Genomic DNA, 17,979 nt, shown 5'->3' with positions numbered 1-17,979 from the left:
ATGGCCCTATATGAATTTGCTATTCTTTTTCTCAACCTTGTTATTCCTTTAAGAAAAATGAACATTATCTAGGTTTTCAAAAAATAATTAAGAAGCAACAATAATTTCAAGTTCACGTACATAGCAAAAGTGCCAGTGTTGTGGGTGTGATAAGGGAGAGAAGTATAATTCATATAAAATTCTCTGCTTTGAAGCACAGGGATGCTGTCTGGACTAGTGAAACAACACGCCTGGAATGCTTGAAACAGTTTGGATCAAAGAATTCAGAACGTTCAGACCACAGGCATGGCATGAAACTATCAAGGAGGTCAAGCAATTGGACACAGTGAATGCATATAGAGACGGTCTCTGGGCTTTTTTATCCGCACTGTGACCACAGGTCATCTTTCTAAATGAACACATTGGCTTTCCTGTAAGCAAGAAGAATGAGGAGATATACATATGTAGATTAATATGCACATGCACCCACCTTCCCACCCACCCCTTCGATTTATGATTCACCCAAAAATGCCTTGTGCAAATGATTGCTGCACATGAGCATGCTGTGTAGGTGTATCTTGGAAAGGGGTGAACAAGATGTCTTGTAAAGACATATGTTTTCTTCATGTAAAAGATAATAAGTATCCACCATCCCACCAGCATCTCTCTTCCCCCAAAACACCCCCCTCCCTCCCATTTCCTTAATTGCCATACACAAATCTCAGGAAATGTGTGATATGCCATTTAACAGCAGAGCTGCACATCATTCCCTCCAGCTCAAAGATAACTAAAGAAGCCAGAGCAAATAAATCAGCATTCCTGGTTGTGAAAATGACTTACTGTAGCTGTTTTAAGCAACAATCTGGTTGAGGCCTTTAGGTGCTACCTCTGTATAAATGTTAACTAATGATAAACCGTCATTTAGAAACCATTTCCATGGATATTGGAAAGTTGCCATCATTATACTTTCTCCTCTCAAGCTGCTATTGCTTTAACAGAAAGAGAAAATTGGGGTTCTTTGATACGCAAGAAAATGGCTCTGCAAGAATTATTTCCATTTTGTTTGGAAAATTCTATACGGAACCAATATTGAAATTTGCAGTCTATTAAAACACTATAAATTCATAAGTTGGGTACAAGCTTGCATGGATAATATGCTATGGGTAACTGTTTTTGTTTTAAGCATCCAAATGATACCAATATTAGGTAAAATATAGGTAAAACTGTACCACTGTTGGTCATATTATGATATCAATACTGCCCAAGTGATTACAGCTTGTTGTAATGTAATCCACTTCTATGCTCCATTGTTTTCGAAGAGAAAGTCAGTGCACTGTGGGATATCTGAGCATGTAAGTGTTAAAAGGTCAGAAATATTTCCCAGTCCTCCGACGGAAGAAAAGAGGTGAGGTGGAAGTGCCTACCTTCTTTTCCACAAAAATCCATACCTACATTTAGCCTTGATTTTGCAAAGCTCCTTTGCTCCCTGCTAATTAAGAGCTTAAGCCCTTAAATCCTTTCTTATATAGAACAGTACTTAAGCAACTGCTTAAGTTTAAGCATGTGCTTGTCCCATTAAAGTAATTGAGACTTAACTTATACTTAGAGTTAAGTATATGCTTAGGGACTCTGGATGGGGAGACAGAACTCTAAGGTAGTTATACTGGGCTCCCATTGCTGTAGAATCTAAATATCTCACAATCTTTAGCATACTTGTCCTCCCAATACTCTGCGCATTAGGAAAGTGCTCTTAGCCCCATTTTACAGGTAAGGCACAGAGAGTTAAATGATTTGGCCAGGGTCACAAGTCTGTAGTAGGGAATTGAACAAAGGGCTCGAAAGACCGTACCTAACACCTTAACCATTGGACCATTCTTCCACCCTAGCTGGAGCATTAAATCCAAGTGTACCAACTTAGCCACCCCTATATATATCCGGAGTGAGCTGGAGCAGGCTACCCAGCTTCCCCCTTGCCCCAAGAAGACAACCTTACATCAGAAAGAGAAGTGTTCTTCAGGGAGAGCCCTAAGTCACAGTGGAAGGCAGAGAAGGAATTGGGTTTGTTTAGTTTGGAAAAGAGAAGACTGAGAGGGGACATGATAGCAGTTTTCAGGTATCTAAAAGGGTGTCATAAGGAGGAAACTTGTTCACCTTAGCCTCTAAGGATAGAACAAGAAGCAATGGGCTTAAACTGCAGCAAGGGAAGTTTAGGTTGGACATCAGGAAAAAGTTCCTAACTGTCAGGGTGGTTAAACACCGGAATAAATTGCCTAGGGAGGTTGTGGAATCTCCATCTCTGGAGATATTTAAGAGTAGGTTAGATAAATGTCTATCAGGGATGGTCTAGACAGTATTTGGTCCTGCCATGAGGGCAGGGGACTGGACTCGATGACCTCTCGAGGTCCCTTCCAGTCCTAGAATCTATGAATCTATGAAACGATACTGAGTCTCTCAGAAGCCATTTGCATTTTGAGGCTGGGTATGTGTCTGAATGTCATCTAAACATTTGGACTCCTGAATATAGACATCATCCAAATATCAACTGATTCTCCCTCCCACTGCTAGTCCCAATATCAGCTAAGGATCCTTCCCACAGGAAATCAGCAAGTATGATGAACTGCTGAAGGTGAGACAGTGCTTATAGTTATCCTTCAGAAGGCTCATCTTTTCAGCAGCAAGGGAGGAAAAGGAGTTTTCAGTTCTGCAAAGTGTCCGGAGTGTTTTCTTCAGACTCCCTCTGCCTCTGTTTGGTCTCTCCAGCCTTGAGGTGCATAACTGAGGAGTGAGAAAACTGACTTCTTGCAAGTTCCAGGGGTTGTCAATACAAATTTGCATCATTTCAGCATTTGATTTATTGCTAACACACAACAGCTGTGCTCTGGCTTTACTCCATACTCTCAATACTGAAGCCAATCTGAACACTGAGCCTGAGACATAAACCTGCCATGGAACCTTAGATGATGCTTTTCTGCAAACTTCACAGTAGAGATGAGCCCACGCCAAACCCCCAGATCTGGACTCTCCTGAATTTGGGTAAAAGTTGGCTCCACATCTGCAGTTTGCAGTTCAAGCCCATCTCTAATTCAAAGAAGCAAAACAATTAGAATTAGAAACACAGAAGCTGATGACAGAAGTATCAAAAAAGAAGTAATGTGATGGAATATTGGCACAGACACATGGACACCACCGCAGCTAGCAGGTATCACAGCTGGGACCTTCAGCACCAGCCCCTATTATCTGAGCTAAAGGAATTACTCCTTTAGCTCTGAGCACCATTGTTGTTCTGTAGGCCATGCTTTATATTAAGGATATATTAATGAACAGTTTATAAAGGATTAGTGAATGATTAATAGAGGTAATAAGCATGTAACAGGCATGAATAATATGTGACATAGAGGGCTATAAGTAAGGCTGCAATTTAGTCACAGAGATCACCGTAACTTCCAAAGACCTCTGTGACTTCAGCCAGTTCCGGCTGGGAGCTGCAGGGTCCCCTGCCACCTGCGGAGGCTCCTCCACTGCTCCCGGCCGCCACGGGTGGCAGGGGGGACTCACGCTGCTCCCTGCCCCTGTAGGTGGCAAGGGAGACCCGTGCCACTCCCCGCTGCTGCGGGCGGCTGGGGAGACCCGGTGGCAAAGAATCCCCACTGTTCATGGCCACCTCGAGAGGCGGGGGGGACCCGGCAGCAGGGGGGATCCCCATTGCTCCTATGCACTGCAGGCAGCAAGACAAACCCCCGGAGCTCCCGGCTGCTGTGGGTGGCAGGAGGAACCCTGGCAGCTCCCAGCTCCAGCGGGGGGACCTTGGAGTTCCCAACCTTCTCTTCCCACAGCTGCCCAGGCTACCCATTTTGTCATGGGTATTTTTAGTAAAAATCAAGGACAGGTCACGGGCTTCCATAAATTTTTCATTATTCCCTGTGACCTGTCAGTGACTTTTACTAAAAATATCCGTGACAAAAACTTAGCATTAGCTATAAGCACATCAGTACAAGGTGTTATAGATGGTTATAACAATCTATGGCAATTTACTACAACATAAATTAAGCATTTCTTAATACTTTATAAATTATCCTATATTTTTAATATGAAGTGTATACAATATGCGTTACTTGTACCATGCCTAAAAGTGTTGTAGGTGCCTCAGGAAAGATAGCTAGACAATGCCCTGCTTCAAAGTGCTTACAAGCTGGAATATAGAAATGACCCAGCCAGTTAGAATGAGAAGAGACTTGAAAGGAGCTTCTTGGACCAGCCACTAGCAGGAGACATGATCACAAACACTAACCAGTTTATTGTTATGTTAGCACTCTTGAGAACGAGAATTCTTCCACTCCAAGAGGAAGCTGGTAGCTATTGAATTATCTTTAAGAAGGCCCTGATATTGTACTCTAGATGCAACAGAAACAGAAGTATGAGGAATAATAAACCGATTATAAATAATAAGCACTACAAAGATCAAAGCGTGTTCATTAGTTGTAGCATACACTAAGCACCGAGTTATTATTGTCCCAAGAAAAATAAAAGTGCAGCTGTTTTGCGGAGCACAGCGTTTGAAAGCTCACATATGAACTATACTTGACAATCATTTTGTTCCCAAGTAGCAGCATCACTTGTGACACCAGCAGTTTGGAAGCCCAATGTCCAAAATTTTAATTCTTGATTAAAGGAAAATCTGTTTTGTAAATATTTTATTTGGCAATGGTAACCACCATAGAGCTTATTTCAATTGCACTTAGCTGAAATACCATACAGAAGTGCCTAGAGTGCTAGAGCTTATTCCAGAGAAATGTTTTGGCAAAGTTTAGATCCATGTTAAATAGTTCTCGTGTTTGACATTGAACATTGTATCAATTAAATCTAGTTATTCCAGGCTTCATGCAAGTTTACAGTCTAAATAAAAACTACAGATAGGAGTGCCTGGAAGTCAGTGATGGCCTATTTCTCTTCAAATTTATACAAATGTAAAAGACATTAATTGTAGTATATATAACACACTGCTTATGCACAGCATTCATTTTGCTGTACTCCGGTATACTGAACACACACTGTAGATTTACTTGTTTGGGCAAGGGGCCTAAAATGTATCAATTAAACCATTGTGAAATCCTGGTCCGTTAAAGTCAGTAGGAATTTCACCCCATGTCATCAAAGGTGCAAAGGTATGACCATTGGTACTGCAGCATGTATATACTAGTACCAAAATATACAGCTTTAAACAATATTTGTGACATGATACAACTTTTCTCTACATTTGCTCTGTTAGTGTATTTCCTATGACAACTAAATAAACAAATTCATTTGGCCTGGGAGCTGAAAGGGAATTTTTAATTAATCTTCCTCAATGGATGGACAGTTTTCAACTTGAGTCACTGGGGCCAGGTTGGTAGGAAGGAACTCAGTAACAGCACCTTGGTAGCTCCCAGCAAATAGGTGGGTTTCTAAGCAATCCTAGTCTGAGGCCTTGTCTGTACCCGTGGTTCTCAAAGTAGGGCCGCTGCTTGTTCAGGGAAAGCCCCTGGTGGGCCAGACCGGTTTGTTCACCTGCCGTGTCCACATGTTCGGCCGATTGTGGCTCCCACTGGCAGTAGTTTTCCACTCTAGGCCAATGAGGGCTGCAGGAAGGGCGGCCAGCATGTCCCTCGGCCTGCGCCACTTCCGGCAGCCCCCATTGGCCTGGAGCCGCAATTGGCCGAACCTGCGGATGCGGCAGGTAAACAAACCGGTCCAGCCCGCCAGGGGCTTTCCCTGAATAAGCGGCAGCCCTTGTTTGAGAACCACTGGTCTATACTACAAAATTACACTGCAATAATTACTCAATTTTTTCATGTCCGCACTATCCTCCTCCTGCTGGTGTCGCACATCCTCACGAGGAGCCCTTCCACTGATTTATGAAGGGCAGGGTGGGGAGCTGAGAGCCCGGGCTCTCAGTGCCTGGCAGCTGGGCTCCTAGCTGGGAGCTCGGCAGGGAGACTCCAGCTGTGAGCTGTATGCAGAGCCCACAGCCCGGGTTTGAGGCTCCAGCTGTCAGCATTGCAGGACTGCTTTACGTCGACCTAATTCTGTGGTGTAGACCAGGCCCCAGTAGAGGCTGGGCCTGGCAAAATCGGAAAATGAACAGGCAAACCTGATGTTCTCTGTCTGGGCTGAGAGCCTAGGGACTGCTCCCAGTACAGTACAGGTGATCTTTGATTACCCCTTTGTTTTTAACAGTGCTATTTTCTCCACCATCTCCAAGTCCTGCTTTTCTCATTTCTCCCCCTCCCTCCCTGCACTCAATTGTTTGGTTCTCTCAGGCAGTCAAAACAAGGTAAATGCTGCCTGCTTTGGTCTAGCAAATGCCTTAGGCCAGAATCTGCTGCAGATTACCAGGTATGTAAACTGCACATGGGGGGAAGGTGGAAGCTCTGCCAGATCTTCCCTAGCACATGGGGAGGGCAGTTGCAGGCTCTCAGAGAATCTTGTAAATGCCTGTGGTGGGATGAGTAATAAAGGAGCTTATCAGGATAACTCATCAGGATTCAAACAGCTTTACTCCCAGTTTTTGGTGAGACAAACAGTTAAAAGCAGAAAACAAAGGGTGATGGGGTGTGTTGTGTGTTCATTGGCCATCACTCATGCAGACTCTGAGCTCTTGAGCAGACACCAAGAATGGATATTTGCACATGTATATTATTTTGCAGCACTGCTTTCTAATAGCAGGAATGTTTTATAGTAATGGACATCTTCGTAGCAGATCAATTTAGATGTAGGAATGGAGCTTCTGTACGTTTCCCTTTTTCACATTTTCTAGGGCATCATATATGAAGTGCTGAATGGACATGACGTTGTAGCATCTTGGGCCCTAATCCTACAAGAGACAGAGTGCAAATGGACTGCTGTGTCTGCACAGAGACTCATTATTTGATTTTGATGGGGCCCTGTGTGGATGTAGCAGTCCACCAGTCCACTATCTTTAAAGAAGCAGGCTTTGGAAAGAGCCTATAACAGTGTTGGGTGAAAGATCATGCCTTGGTCAGTGAATCTTCTTTTTTTTTTAAATGAAGAACCTTGCCTTGGACAATATCAGAGGAGGCTTATTGGAAACATGGAATTTTTTCACATTAGTCATACTATGGTTGCTTGCCTTAACCTGCTGCTGAATGAAAACATCTGAGAAATACAGAGAGGAGGCACAATTTGGGGGTAAGTCCAACCTTGTAAGAATACCACTCAAGAAAACAAGGCCAGCAAATAAACTGAAATATTGATTAATTCCCTTGAAACCAAATAGTGAATTTCTCAGAGACAGCATTCAGCTGTACTATTATTAGAATTATTCCCAGGACCAAACATGACACAAAGCTGGGAGGTATTGCCAATACAGAGAGGGACCGGGATATCCTACAAGATGATCTGGATGACCTTGTAAACTGGAATAATAGTAATAGGATGAAATTTAAAAGTGAAAAGTGCAAGGTCATGCATTTAGGGATTAATAACAAGAATTTTTATTATAAACTGGGGATGCATCAGTTGGAAATAACAGAGGAGGAGAAGGAACTCGGAGTATTGGTTGATCGTAGGATGACTATGAGCCGCCAATGTGATATGGCCCTGAAAAAAGCTAATGCGGTCTTGAGATGCATCAGGCGAGGTATTTCCAGTAGAGATAAGGAGGTGTTAGTACCGTTATACAAGGCACTGGTGAGACCTCATCTAGAATATTGTGTGCAGTTCTGGTCTTCCATGTTTAAGAAGGATGAATTCAAACTGGAACGGGTACAGAGAAGGGCTACTAGGATGATCTGAGGAATGGAAAACCTGTCTTATGAAAGGAGACTCAAAGAGCTTGGCTAGTTTAGCCTAACCAAAAGAAAGCTGAGGGGAGATATGATTGCTTTCCATAAATATACCAGAAGGATAAATACCAGGGAGGAAGAGGAATTATTTAAGCTCTGTACCAATGTGGACACAAGAACAAATGGATATAAACTGTCCATCAGGAAGTTTAGACTTGAAATTAGACAAAGGTTTCTAACCATCAGAGGAGTGAAGTTCTGGAATAGCCTTCTAAAGGGAGCAGTGGAGGCAAAAGACATATCTGGCTTCAAGACTAAGCCTGATAAGTTTATGGAAGGGGATGGTATGAAGGAACAGCCTAATTTTGGCAAATAATTGATCTTTGACTACTAGCGGTAAATATGCCCAATGGCCTGTGATGGGACACTAGATAGGGTGGGATCTGAGTTACTACAGAGAATTCTTTCCTGGGTGTCTCGCTGGTGAGTCTTGCCCACATGCTCAGGGTTTAGCTGATCACCATATTTGGGGTCCAGAAGGAATTTTCCTCCAGGGCAGATTGGCAGAGGCCCTGGAGGTTTTTCACCTTCTGCTGCAGCGTGGGGCACGGGTCACTTGCTGGAGGATTCTCTGCACCTTGAAGTCTTTAAACCATAAGTTGAGGACTTCAATAGCTCAGACATAGGTCAGGGGGTTGTTACAGGAGTGGGTGGATGAGATTCTGTAGCCTGCGTTGTGCAGGAGGTCAGACTAGAAGATCATAATGGTCCCTTCTGACCTTAGAGTCTATGATTCCATGAGTTTGGACACTATTAGATGATTACTCACAATTTCTGGAATTTCTTCTGACTAAAACAACACCCCTGCCCACCAATCACTATTATTTAATACATTGAACATTCAGCTGTTGACTGCAGTGTAGATATTATAAAAATAATTAATAAAGCTACTTATTTTAAAAATTAATGTCAAGAAATAAATAGGAGAAAGCTTTTAAAAGGCAATCTTTACAGGCTAATTATGAGTCCTCATTAGTGTTCTAATTAAAGATTAAAGATTAATGAAAAAGGCATACACAGATGCTCTGATTCAGTAAAGCACCTAAGCATGTGCTCAAGTCCCAGTGACTTCAATAAGACTTAAGCACATGCTTAACTTTAAGGCTATGGCTACACTTAAACTTCAAAGCGCTGCCGCGGCAGCGCCTGCGCGGCTGCGCGCGCGCAGTAGTCGCCGCGCGCAGCGCCAGCGCTGGGAAAAACCTCCCTGTCCTCTCCTCAGCTCCTGTGGGGATAATAGACGCGCGCGGGCGCTGCGGCTCGCTGGGGCTTTTACACACTGGCGCAGCGGCGGCTTTTTTGGCGCTGCTGCAGAGGGTGTGTTTTCACACCCTGCTGCAGCGCTGCAAATTTGTAAGTGTAGCCAAGCCCTAAGCATGTGAGTAACCCCATCCTTTTTCAACAAAGCACTTAAGCATATACTTAAGCTTAGGCATTTGTCTACATGGGAAAGTTTCACCAGTGACACCAGTATAATTATACTGGTATAGTTAAACCACTGTAGTTATACTGGTGGAACTCCTCAAGGGGGCATTCCTATTCCAGAATAAGTGTGGCTTTTTTTTTTTTGGTGGCTTAGTTTAAAAAGCTTACAAGGAAACGTAAATTAAATCAGGAAAAGACATTCTTATACTGGCATAAGACTGTCCACACAGGAGGTTATACCCATATAACTAGAGTGGTTTCAATTCAACCTATTCTTATACCAGTATAACTTTCCCCATAGACAAGACCTAAAAGAGAGCTATCTAGAAACAGAGGGACAGCTTAGACATTCAAATAAAAAAAGTGCTTGGGACATTCCATGAGTTTAGGCTTTCAAAGTTCCCAAACTATCATCCTTTCTGTCTAGAAGAGTTTTCCCCATGTAGAGGAGTTGGAGTGCATGGAGCATAGGTTTCCTATCAATGGAGAAGTTGTGGGTATGATATTCTCTGAGTCCCACATGACAGCACAGCTCTTTCACTGGTTCTCTTTCCCTCAGCCCAATCCTCAATGGGGCTCAGCAGTTGCTAACAGTTGTGTCACAAAGCTTTTACCTGTAATCACTAGGTAGTCCAGGTGTTAAAAAGTTCCACCACCTATGGTAATTTTGTACAGTATTTGCAATGCTGTTCACATATAAATTGCATCTACCTTTGACAGAGTTGATTTTTCCCTCTTTGAATGTTCTATTCCCTCACATAATAACAAACTGTGCTTCTCCACATTTCAATATGGAGTATGGAGGAGAATATAAATTCATAGAACTACTCACTTACCAATGTCAAGGACCCTCTGTTTAGCTGTGTGCTGCCGAGAATGCCAGTATTTCCAATACTTCAGCTGTTCCTCTCGGTTTTTATCTTCACTGAATACAACCATGACCACACTCTACAGAAAAAGGGAGTGGAGACTACATTACTGGCAGTACCTCACGTTTAATTAATTCTCAGATGCCCAAGTACTAGAAACTCCCACCTGCCTCCAATGCTACTAGAAAATCTGTCCTTGAAGGGCATACCATTCAGTGTTTTGTATTCTTGCCCTACATGTGTGATGCATTTAATATTTGAGTGCAATAGAAAGGTAATTTAAAAATAAAGCAGGGACAATGATGATGCTTATTCTGGAGTTTGAATAAAATGTGACTGAGTATTTATATTTAAGAGGGCTGTGTTTCATAGTGCTAAAAGTGGTGATCTCAAAAGCAAAAGCATCCCAGATTCTAATTCTGACTGAGATACTTGGAATAAGTCATTTGGACTCGTTGAGCCTTTAGAAGGTTATATAAAAGTAGAAATGATGTGCTCTGTATGATAGGCGCTCTTCTGGGTAAAAGAAACATACACAAAAAGTTCCTATAATGCTGCAATCAACTAAGGCGGGTGGGGGGCGGCAGGCGCAGCAGGATTGGGGACTGCACTGCAGGAAAATCAGCAGTGCAGCAGGAAATATTGTGAATATTCTTGTTGTTTGATTTTAAAAGATATATAGCCACAAATTGATTTAACACAGCTGAAAATACACCCTAACAAAACATAGTATTTTAGTGCCTGCAACAGTCAACAATTCAGACAAATTACAGCCTGTGATGTTTAATGTTTGAGCTACTTTCAAACAGGTGTTTTCATATGTGATGAGCAGCAATAATTAAAAAAGTGTTTTTGTCTGCATTTGTGGATATACCACTTTATATATCTCTTAGCCCAGTGGTCCCCAAACTTTTCAGACTAGCACCCCCTCTTACCCCTGTCCATGCCCCCTGCCAGGAGCCAGGGCTGAGAGCAGAGCCATGGCTCCCGGGAGTGGGGGGAGAGGTGAGGGCATGGACAGAGGCAAGGGCACCGAGGCTGGGGCACAGCTGGGGATAGGTCTGGCTGGAGTCGAGGCAGGAGCTGCAGCCAGGAGTCAGGGCTGGGGACGGGGACGGAGCACAGCTGGGGGCGGAGTGGGGCTGGGTAGTGCTCCCTCTCTGCGCCCGAACGTTCCTCCACACACACACCAGGGTGGGGCATGCCCCCCAGTTTGGGGACCACTGCCTTAGTCCCCAGCACCCATCCTATGGTCAGAAGTCTTGCATATATTTTTATGTTTACCACAATGCTATATGGGTGTTTTTTTACTGAGCCTCATTTGAGTTTTCATTTCAAGTTCTGGATTCATTTTGCTCTAATTATGTGATACCAAAAACCAAACCAAACCAAATTGTAACTTCACTCTACATCTTAACACTGGAGTCATAAAAGCTCAGGAAAAAATTGCCTATTTGAGCACATTTAAAAAATTTCTCTTTGCAGTCACAAATGCTGCATGCCAAGGTAGGCTGAAATTATGGAAAACAAAAAATAGTCCCTTCAATGTGTTCTTTTTGTTCTCAGATGAAGAAGCTTTTCCCAATCTCCACACAAATTTCCCATAAATAACCTCCCACCTTGAATCACCAAACTGTTTAAAAAATTGCTGCTTCTGTATGTAAAGCCTCTCAAAACTAGGTGTGAGATAAAGAGCACAATTGATGGTGTTCCCTTGGACCTGATCCAGTGCAATGACATCGCTGAATAGCCTCTCACTAACTGCAATTGACTTTGCATCAGGCATTTGTTCTGGAATTATAGTCACATTTTCGCCCTTCTAGCAGGGTTTGAGGGTTGTCCCCAAACTGTCTCAGAAGGGGTTATGTCATAAATCTGGTAACCCCTTTAAGAGATCTAATCATCTAAGAGCCTCAGTAAACAGATTTATTTCATCTTGCTTTAATCCCCCACTGTGTCTCTGACACACAGCAAGAAAAACATGTTGAGAATGAAATTGGACTACAATGGCCACAGCGTTCTCAACCTAGTAGTGTTTCATCTGCTTCACATACTCACTGCACTTTGAGTTTCAGGGGACAGTGCCATTCTCAAGGCAGCAGGTTCATTTTGAAGCTCATTTTTCATTTCAAGTCTAACAGGTGATCACTGCTTAATCTGAAACATTATCAGATGAGCCCAGTGTGCTCACCACAGTTTGATTGTCACAACTCTGCTTCAGAAGCTGAGAACTGAGATGAAGCCGTAAGTCTGATTTCCAAGCTGGGACTCTCCATAAAGGTTGTGTTCTTCTTGAATATAAAACAGCTCACACGCGTACCCCACTCTTGTTTTGATTTTTAAAACAGATCATTAGTAAATTAATGGCCCAATCCTGCAAGCTGCTAATGCCCTCAAATTCCCATGACTTGAGTGGGAGCTGGGAGAGCTCACTCAGCACCTCCCAGGTTTGGGCCATGAGGACTCAAGCAGGTGCTTAACATTGGATGTCAGTGCAACTTAAGCATGTGCTTAAAGTTAAGCAAAGGAATAAGTGCTTTGCTGAATCAGGCCCATGAATGGTTCCACTGAAGTTAATGGGAGTACTCATGCTTAAAGTTAAACACATGCTTAAGTGTCTTGCTGAATCATGGCCTTAGACAGATATATATGCAACTGGGCAGCTCATGAGATGGGACTGAAAAAAGACTAAAAAATATACAGCTGGCAGGGGCAGCTCTAGCAATTTCGCCGCCCCAAGCACAGTGGCACGCCGCAGGGGGCGCTCTGGCGGTCGCCGGTCCTGCGGCTCGGGTGGACCTCCTGCAGACGTGCCTACGGAGGGTCCGCTGGTCCCGCAGCTCCGGTGGAGCATCCACAGGCATGCCTGCGGGAGGTCCACCCGAGCCGCGGGACCAGCAGACCCTCCGCAGGCATGCCTGCGGGAGGTCCACCGGAGCCGCCTGCCGCCCTCCCGGCGACAGGCAGAGTGCCCCCCACGGCATGCCGCCCCAAGCGCGCGCTTGGTGCGCTGGGGTCTGGAGCTGGCCCTGACAGCTGGTATCCATAGCTGATAACTTTTCCCCGTATTTCTGTTGGTGTTGTAGCCAAGTGTTTCTGCTGTTCCCACAAGAAAAATAAAACAAACCATGAGCCACCCCCTGAACGTGTTGTCAGAACTCTGTTCTGTCTAGCAAAGGCTGCCATACCCTGACTTTGCTGATGGGATGTCGGAAACACTTGTTGTCACCCGTCTCACTCAGAGTAATGGCATAAAACTGTCCTTTGTTCAAATAAGTCATCGGTCCTTCCCCTTGCTTTTGACGCAGAGATTTGGTAGCTTCTAGAGTATACTGAAAAGTGCTGCTGTGAGAGAGAGAGAGAGAGAGACATCAAACAATCTCCATGACTTTTCCTTTTCTTTTTTTCCTTATTTATTTATACATTTCATATGCATACAGACGGTATTGGCATAAAACTAATAAGAAACTAAATAGCAATAATGATGGGGAAATGTCAAAATATGTAAAAATAGAGACAATAACTAAAATTATCTTCCTTTAAATCCATCAGATCTGGAATTCATTAAGAATAGACTAGCTAGATTGTAAGCCTCTTTGGGCAGGGACTGTGTCTTTAGTTTCTCTGTACATAAGTATGGGACCCTATATACACCCCAGTGATGAGGGTCCTGACTGACAGGTGGGAATAGATCTTGGTTCACTGCTAGTAAGGGGAGCTAAGCTGCCTCCATGAACATCTGAACCGGCAGCTGGCACGGGAAGACGAGTCCAATGAGAGAGAAGTTGCTGAGACAGTGTGCAAGAGGAACAGGACTCCTGACTACTGTACAAGGAGATGGGAAAGGGGAACGGCAGAGTGGGGTTAATTTTTTTTAAGACAAATTAAATCTAATTTTTACAGGTATCTTTAGAAATGAACCCAACAGTGCAGAATACCTAGATTTCACTGGTAGTGCAATTGATGAATAAATAATACAATTAGAAAAAACAACAGACAAGATATTAGTGATGTTATCGTACGGGAATTAGGATTTTGGAAGAGGAGATGTTCCATAAGAGAAACTGCACCTTTATCTGTGCTGCACATTGTGAAAAAGTTTGAGAATCTCTGTCCTATAGACTCTTTCCCTAAACACACTCTTCACAGAACTCTCCACTGACTTGCATCTGAAGAAGTGGGTATTCACCCACGAAAGCTCATGCTGCAGAACGTCTGTTAGTCTATAAGGTGCCACAGGATTCTTTGTTGCTTTTACAGATCCAGACTAACACGGCTACCCCTCTGATACTCTTCACAGAACATTGTCTATGGGCATCCTATCATGCTGCATTGCGATAATTTAGTATATTCATCCCCATCAGACTATAGTGAAACTTGCTGAATAAACGTTTCCCTTCAAAATACTTTTACAGACACCATAATGGAAAGAGTCACTTATAGGATATTGCCACAAGTTGAGGAAAATAATACCTTCTCAAATGTCTGAATTAACAAAGCATTTAAGCACTGCTGAATCAGGGCCAAAAGCAAGAACATGCTAAATCAAAAGGTTAAGGTGTCCTTGAATTTCTAGTCTAAACCAAATGTACTCTGATGTCATGCCATTGCCTATGGCAATATGAAAAGGAAATAAGGAAAAGACCAAAACACTATTTTTCTTATTTTTAGCCACTAAATAAAAAATAACAACTAAAATTCAATAATAACAAGGATTTGTTTTCAAATCCCACCCAAAGAGATGAAAAAAACCAAAAACCCTCCATTGCATCTTTCCTCCATCTGATGCAAGAGCATTCAGAAACTGTTTAGTTTCAATATAGTTTAGTAGTAATTTTTATAATTTGAAATGAAGGCTAAATTTTAAAGGTGTTCCTAATTACATCACTCTACTCTAAAATCTATTCTTTTTTAATGTTAAAAAGAAAAAAGTTTGGTTTTTTTGTGCTAAATTTTGCATTGTTTTGAAAAGACTACTGGATGTTCTGTATATATTTTGTTTATGCTAGAAGGGCAGTTTAAACACAGAAGGCCAGATTTTCAATGACATTGAGGGCTTGGCTACACTTGAGAGTTGCAGCGCTGGTGGAGGCTTTCCAGCGCTGCAATTAGTAACCGTCCACACCTGCAAGGCACATCCAGCGCTGCAACTCCCTGGCTGCAGCGCTGGCTGAACACCTGGTCTGCTTGGGGTGTAGCGAGTGCAGCGCTGGTGATCCAGCGCTGCTCATCAATTGTGGACACACAACAGCGCTATTGGCCTCCAGGGTATTAGCAGATATCCCAGAATGCTTTTAACTAAATTACTCTCTTTGTTTTGTTATGCAGCCTCTCTTTGTTTTGTTGTGAACTCGGAGCTCCGGAGCTCCGGGAGCTGCTTATCAAACACCTCCTGTTTGCTGTGATCAATCTGTACCTGACTGTGAACAATCAAATGAGATAACCCCTTTGAATGAGGCAGGCAGGGAGTGAGTGTTTGCTTGACAGAAACAGCGGGGGCAGAGGGGAGAAAGGGAGTCCATTGGATGCAGGCTGTTTGCAGTTAAGAGTTAAGGGTAAGGGATCGGGAACATTTTCTGATTTTGCAAGGCAGGAAGCTAACACACAGTGTTGGCTCCAAAAATCTACTCTCTCTCTCTCTCGCCCCCGCTCCCTGTCAAACTACGCCACGCCCCACCCCACCCCCCTCTTTTGAAAAGCACGTTGCTGCCACTTGAACGCTGGGATAGCTGCCCATTATGCATCACTCCCAACAGCGCTGCAAATGTGGCCACACACCAGTGCTGGTAGCTGTGAGTGTGGCCACACAGCAGCGCTGTTCCTACACAGCTGGATGACCAGCGCTGTAAACTCCCAGCGCTGCAACTCTCAAGTGTAGCCAAGCCCTCAGGCTCCTTGACATCAGTCAGTGTATAAAGGAATCTAAAATGGAGTTTAGTGTGAATCAAAATCAGACCCAGAAAGTGCCACAGTACAACTGACTAACAGTCCATGTGCCTTAGTTTGTTCTCCTGTGTATGACAGTTTCCTACTCTGGATGTTTCAGAAGGTGTTAAAAAAACCCAAATACCAGATATACTGCACCTGGCCAATTGTGTAATACCTGTACTATACCGTAGTGGAAATTTCTTCCAGATTCCAATTGGCAATCAGTTTATGCCCTAAAGCATGAGCATTGCTACCACTTGTCATTTTTACCCTAGCAAATGTAACTGCAGTTATTATTCAGAAAACTTTCTAAGCCTGTTTTGAATCTCATCAACTGTCTGATCTAAAAGCCCTTTGAAATCAATGGGAATCTTTCAATCTACTTCAGTGGATCTTAGCCAAGCCCTAAATTACATTGATGTTATTTTTCTGAAGCATTCATTTCTGTACATACAGGGTACGGAACACTTAGCAAAATGCTATATAATTCACAGAGGGGAGGCATTTCCTTTCTGAATGGTAAATTACCATCTGAAGTTGCCCTTGGCTCTTATGCTAAAGTTTTTCACCTTCACAGAAATGCTGACAATACAAACACTCTTGGATTATGTTTCAAAAATAACCAACACAGGAAATGGAAACTCTGCTGCATTGATGCTGCAGATATACTCCTGTCTAAAGTCTCAGTCCTGATCCCATTGAGGATAATGGGGATTTTGCCATTGACTTCATCAGGAAAGGGATTGGGCCGTAAGAAAGCTATACCATGGAAAAAAAGTCCCATGCATGAGGGCCCCAATCCAGGAAAAATCTTAAGCATATGTCTAACTTTAAGCACATGAATAGTCTCACTGATATAAATTGAACTACTCATGTGCTTAAAGTTAAGTACATGTTTAAGTCTCTACACTGCCCTGGGTCGACGGGAAAAACTCTCCTGTTGACTTACCTTATGCTTCTTGTTCCGATGGAGTACCGGAGTCAACAGGAGAGCGATCAACAGTCGATTTTCCAGGTCTTCACTAGACCTGCTAAATCGACCCCCGGTGGATTGATCGCCACAACATTGATTCACGGTAAGTGTCAACGTGCCATCAGTGAAGACACACACACTAGTCAGATTTTAAAGCCAACGTGCAGAGCAATGGAGGAAAGCAGCAGTAGTTGCACTCCCAGGCTGGTGGCAAAGTGGGGTTCTCCATACTATATTTTAATATGAGGCCAATCAGCTCCATCTATTCCCCATTGTCTTTCAGTAACCTACCTTGCTGTTTGTTCGTAAATGTATTCCTCAGCCCCTACTGATGCACTGCGGTACTTCTGAAAGTTATACAAAAACAAACAAACAAAAACAAAAACAGATGATGAATTATTGGATACAAAAAAAATTAAAATTACTGACAAGATCATATTAAAACTTTTCTAGTTAGGTAACCCTTATAATAAACTATCAGGTAGTTAAGACTCAAAATACCTATTAGCCTGAGTAGTCCCTATGTGGTTTCACTTCTAGAGTTGACATAAAGAAATTATTTGCACCGAGTGTTTGGATTTTGTCAGTCTAACTAGCTCATTATAACCATATCAATAAAGTGGCAGGTATTTTTGTGTTCTGCTTGCCCTTACATTATCACATGTTTAAAAGGAATCTGTAATAACATGCATCGCTCACAATTGCAAGCATGTCCTAAGCTGCAAATTAAATGAAAGCTTTTACGGTGTCTATGTTTTTAAAGAGGGTTTATGTGAATCTATTTCTAATTGTTCTCCACAACCCACGCACTTAGGCTCATAAAAATTTGTGTTATTGTGTCATCTCATTTGGATGGGAGTGGGGACATAGGCTAAGGAAGTATTCTACATGTACTACAGGATCATGTTAGAATAATAGCAGCAAAGATTCCTGTGGCACCTTATAGACTAACAGACGTTTTGGA

The 17,979-nt window shown here is 43.0% G+C and overlaps 1 protein-coding gene across 1 annotated transcript in view; it reads right to left on the bottom strand.

Annotated features, from left to right (window-relative positions):
• The window catches only part of GRHL2 (grainyhead like transcription factor 2), a 103,871-nt gene that overhangs the window by 55,895 nt on the left and 29,997 nt on the right, over positions 1–17,979 (bottom strand). The window contains exons 5-7 of the mRNA XM_039527877.1: positions 17,307–17,362; positions 13,303–13,459; positions 10,082–10,193 (exon numbers count right to left, since the gene is read on the bottom strand). Coding sequence (XP_039383811.1) covers positions 10,082–10,193; positions 13,303–13,459; positions 17,307–17,362 — 325 coding nt within the window. The remainder of the gene's footprint in view (positions 1–10,081; positions 10,194–13,302; positions 13,460–17,306; positions 17,363–17,979) is intronic.

This window comes from Mauremys reevesii, linkage group 2, assembly GCF_016161935.1.
Source record: "Mauremys reevesii isolate NIE-2019 linkage group 2, ASM1616193v1, whole genome shotgun sequence".
Classification (NCBI taxonomy): domain Eukaryota; kingdom Metazoa; phylum Chordata; order Testudines; family Geoemydidae; genus Mauremys; species Mauremys reevesii.
This window is presented reverse-complemented; position numbering and strand designations above follow the sequence as displayed.